The sequence below is a fragment of the Penaeus monodon genome, chromosome 8 (assembly GCF_015228065.2).
Source record: "Penaeus monodon isolate SGIC_2016 chromosome 8, NSTDA_Pmon_1, whole genome shotgun sequence".
Lineage (NCBI taxonomy): Eukaryota > Metazoa > Arthropoda > Malacostraca > Decapoda > Penaeidae > Penaeus > Penaeus monodon.
Window position 1 is genome coordinate 34,353,780 of NC_051393.1, and position 3,841 is coordinate 34,357,620.

The 3,841-nt window shown below is 56.1% G+C and overlaps 1 protein-coding gene across 1 annotated transcript; it reads left to right on the forward strand.

Annotated features, from left to right (window-relative positions):
- Positions 1-1,543: 1,543 nt before the first annotated feature.
- On the forward strand, positions 1,544-3,205 carry LOC119575938 (basic salivary proline-rich protein 2-like). The gene is made up of 4 exons (XM_037923472.1): positions 1,544-1,909; positions 2,242-2,262; positions 2,384-2,582; positions 3,144-3,205. Exons 1-4 carry the CDS (start codon positions 1,544-1,546, stop codon positions 3,203-3,205), a joined length of 648 nt encoding a protein of 215 aa, XP_037779400.1.
- Positions 3,206-3,841: the final 636 nt, after the last annotated feature.

Consider the following 3,841-nt stretch of genomic DNA (forward strand, 5'->3'; position numbering starts at 1 on the left):
CCCAGCAATCTCGGCCTGGGTTTTCCCGCGTTACCGGGGGTGAGCCCCCCCCTTTTTTGATCCACGGTACGGTTTGATTTTAGCCGTCCCCTCCTAGCTACTTTTTCCTATACAAATTTCGGCTTTAGGATGACACTGTGACACCTTCTGGTGAACTGGCCCCCTCTTCGGGCCGTGCGGGGACGGGGGCAGACCTTTACCCCCGCAGGGAGGGTGGTTGGGGGCCTTAAAAGGCCCCCTTTACGGTGTGCAGGGAGTTGCCTTTTTTTTTAGGGACGGTTGGCAGCCCATCTGTGACTCCCACTCTTTTTTTCGAATAGGGCGAAGGCAGGTGGGCCCCCCTTTGTGGGGGCCTTTCAGCCAGGTTCTTTTAAACACTGCTGGGACAGAACCAATTTCCCCCCGGTAGGAAGTACCTGGTAAAAGTTAGCTTTCCCCCTCCTTGATAAATTGTCGTGTTGGCTATTTCAGAGGGATGAAGGAATTACGGGAACAGGTACAGGTCCCCTTACTCCATGAGGGAAACTTGGGTGTTTTCAGAAGAAGAGGGATTCACGTTAAACCCACCCTCCCAAAAGAAATCCCTAAAAAAAGTAGCCCCCTCCCTACTGTGATGGAAACATTTGGCTGTTTTCAGAGGGAAAAAGGAGCTTACTGGAACAGGTACAGGCCCCCCTTCACCATGGGGTAAAAACACCCTTTGATGTTTCAAGAGAAAGGGATTCACCAAAAAACCGCCCTGCCATAGGACCTCCAAAAAAATGTTAATTTTCTCCCCACTGTGGTGAAACAGTCGGGGCCCGCTTTTCAGAGGGATGAAGGAACTGACAGGAACAGGGCAGGCCCCCCTTCTTTTCTAATGGGTGAAAAACCTTTGGGCTTTCAGAGAAAAGAGGGTTTCATTTAAAAAAGGGGTACAGGTCCCCCCCGAGGGCGGGAAAAACTGCCGGGAAAAAAGGAAAGAGCCCCCTTTCCCCTCACGAGGGAGGGCAAAAGTGTTCCCCATCAATGTGCCTGTAGGTGGAAGGGTTTCCCCTTGGGATACCCCCAGGGTTTGACACCCCCCACGTGTTTGCCGTGCGGGGCACCCTTGTGAGCGGGGGAGAGGGGAGCCCTGGGGGGTTGAGCGATCCGTGCACGAGACCCCTGGGCTAGAAACACGCCTCTTTGGGCCCTTTATTCGGGCAAGACAGGCGGCCTGACCCGGGCCCCGGCGGGCAACGGCGGGTTCCCCTGGGAGGCTAGGGTCAAGCAGCCCTGGCCTTGGACCCCACCGTCCGTGGTACAGTGCAATCAGAAATTTGGCTGGTATATCCACTCATCCCCCCTGTTGCTTTAAAATTTGGTTCAGCACCAGTTCCCTTGTTGGACCCCGTGGTGGGGGGGGCGTGAGGGGATGAAGCACTGCCAAGTATATGGAAATTTTAACCAAAATCCCCACAGACAGACCTTACTGTTGACGACCCATCAAGGCCCGACCACGGCGCCACCTGAAGCCTAGTGCCTCCGGGGGGAAAAGAAACCCGACAACAGGATATATGTCATGCCTGCTCCCAAGAGGGGGGACAAGAAAATAAATCATGTACAAAATGTCTGTCCCCAGATTGCCAACGAGGGCTCTCGTGGGGCCCCCTCCGGGGCCACACCCAGACCAGGGGTCTCTGACCCCCCTAGACGACCACGACTGAATCAGGGCACCGTAAACAGCCAAAACAGCGGGCCCCCACGAGCAACCCCCAAGCCGAAAGGGGGAACGAAACGGCCGGGGCCGGAGTCCGACTCTGAGGGCATTTGGCCCCCAAGGCGTTTCCCGCAATTTAAGGCCCCCTTTAAAACCCCCGAAGGTTTCGACAATCCCTACAAAGGAAAGGGGCATTGGAACCAGCGCAAAATGGGCGTCGATGGGTTGGCGAGATCAGGGCATGATCATCGTGCCCAAAGACCAAGCCACCCTTTTTTTCCTCAGGAGAAAAAGGGAGTTAAAAGATGGGGGAAATGACCCTCTCCCACTGAACCCGAGGAGAAGAGAGTCAAGGGTGCTCTGGTTTCTCAGTCTCTACGATGGGGGTGATAACATCACACCCACGGGCGTGGAGGCTTCCCGATTGTCAAGGGGAAGTTTCCAACCAGGAAAGTCCGGGTGACCCATAAAAGGTAGCCCAAGCCCCACCCTTGATCGGGGAAACGGGGGTTTTACCACCCCTACGCACTTATGTGCCTGAACCACTTGGGGTTTTTCAGGCCCAATACGGACACCACCAGGTAACTGTACACCCCCAGCCAAAATGTGGTGTCTGTAGAAAGGCACACAATACCGAGGGGATCAAGGCACATAAAGAAAAAAGAGGACAAAACACCCAAATTCCAAACCCTGTGCCAAGAGGCATCACGCCTGGAGCCGGCGCCGTCAGGAAAGAGGGGGCCCCTAAAAACGGCAAGAGGTTCTAAGAAGCGACCAGCTTTGTTCCTGCCCCCCCCAGGCACCTCGTCTGGGGGAGGAACAAACGAAAAAGGGGTTCCCGACTCCAAGAGGAAAAAAGTCCCCCCACCGAAACCGGAGATCCCGACAACAGGATTCCCCCGTAAGCAGTGGGGAAAACCCAGGTAGAAAGGCCAAAGCACCCAAGGTCCCCCCAACCAAAAGCCCCCTTTCTTCCCCCCGCACCTTCCCCAAAAACCTTTCCAACCCCCCCCCCCTTTCCTCCCTCCCGTGAAAAGCAAAAGGGGGAAAGGGAAATGGAGAAGGCCAAATAGCCCAACCCTTTCCCCCTACCCCAGTCGAGACTCCCCCCCCCTCTCCAAGCCGGGCTATGCCCTCACAGGCAACCCCTACCCGGGCTATCCCCTCACAGGCGAGCCTAACCGGTACCCCCCCAGTGCCACAAGCCGAATCAGAAGAAGCTGAGCCTCCCCAGCAAGGCCAGCCAATGCACAGAAACAGCCTGGCAGAAAAAAAAGAAAGACGAAAATCAGAGCTCCCAAAGGCTCCCACCCCCCAGGGGATCCAGGGATACCCGACAGCGAAAAAACCCCCTCAACAGTGGGGATTCACAAGGAGTTGTCGCCCGACCGTCAACCCGAATGTGACGATGTCTCTGAAAAATATCAATTTAACTCATGACACGCAATCTAAGTATTCGCAGGGAACATCTGTGGTTTCTCCTCAGGGGTGCCTCCTCCACGCAATAGTGCTCAAGGAGCATGACATCGTCATGCTCCAGGAGACATTTCGCGGAAGCTTTTCGTTTTCCCCGGGGTACACGTCACCGCTGCCACGTTCCGAGGGCAAAAGAGGCCTGATACCCGGTAAACGCAACAATTCCCGTCCGCAATACCCGATGCACCGCCGTGGAGAAATTTTTGAATTTTGCCGTCGAGATTCAACTGGCCGGGGACCCCAAAATTGAAAAACGTTACAGCGGCCCACTGTAGTAGCTTAGCACGCCAGGTAGTGCTTCCCGCGCACACGCCCGAGTGACATAGGGGGAGTTCAATGCCACCACCCCATCCTGGTCCCTGAGGGCACCGGTGCGGCGGGCCGCACATAGCCAAACGTGCTCGAGACTTTCCCCCCGGACCCTTTCCTCAACAGCCGGGAGCCAAGCATGGGGGGGGGGTCTAGACCTCCCCTGGCCACGCGACTTGGTGGAGAGGATTCCCGGCGTGTGATGAGACCGTCACTATGACCATTATGGCATAAAAAACCCTCAGGATAGGGGCCCACAAAAATCCCCACGCCCAAACCAAGAGGGAAAAACGGGGACAACCAACGGGCGGCTTCCCCGAGCGCCTTGGCCCGCGCTGGAAGCAATAAACCCCACACAGAGCGAAAATGGGGAGT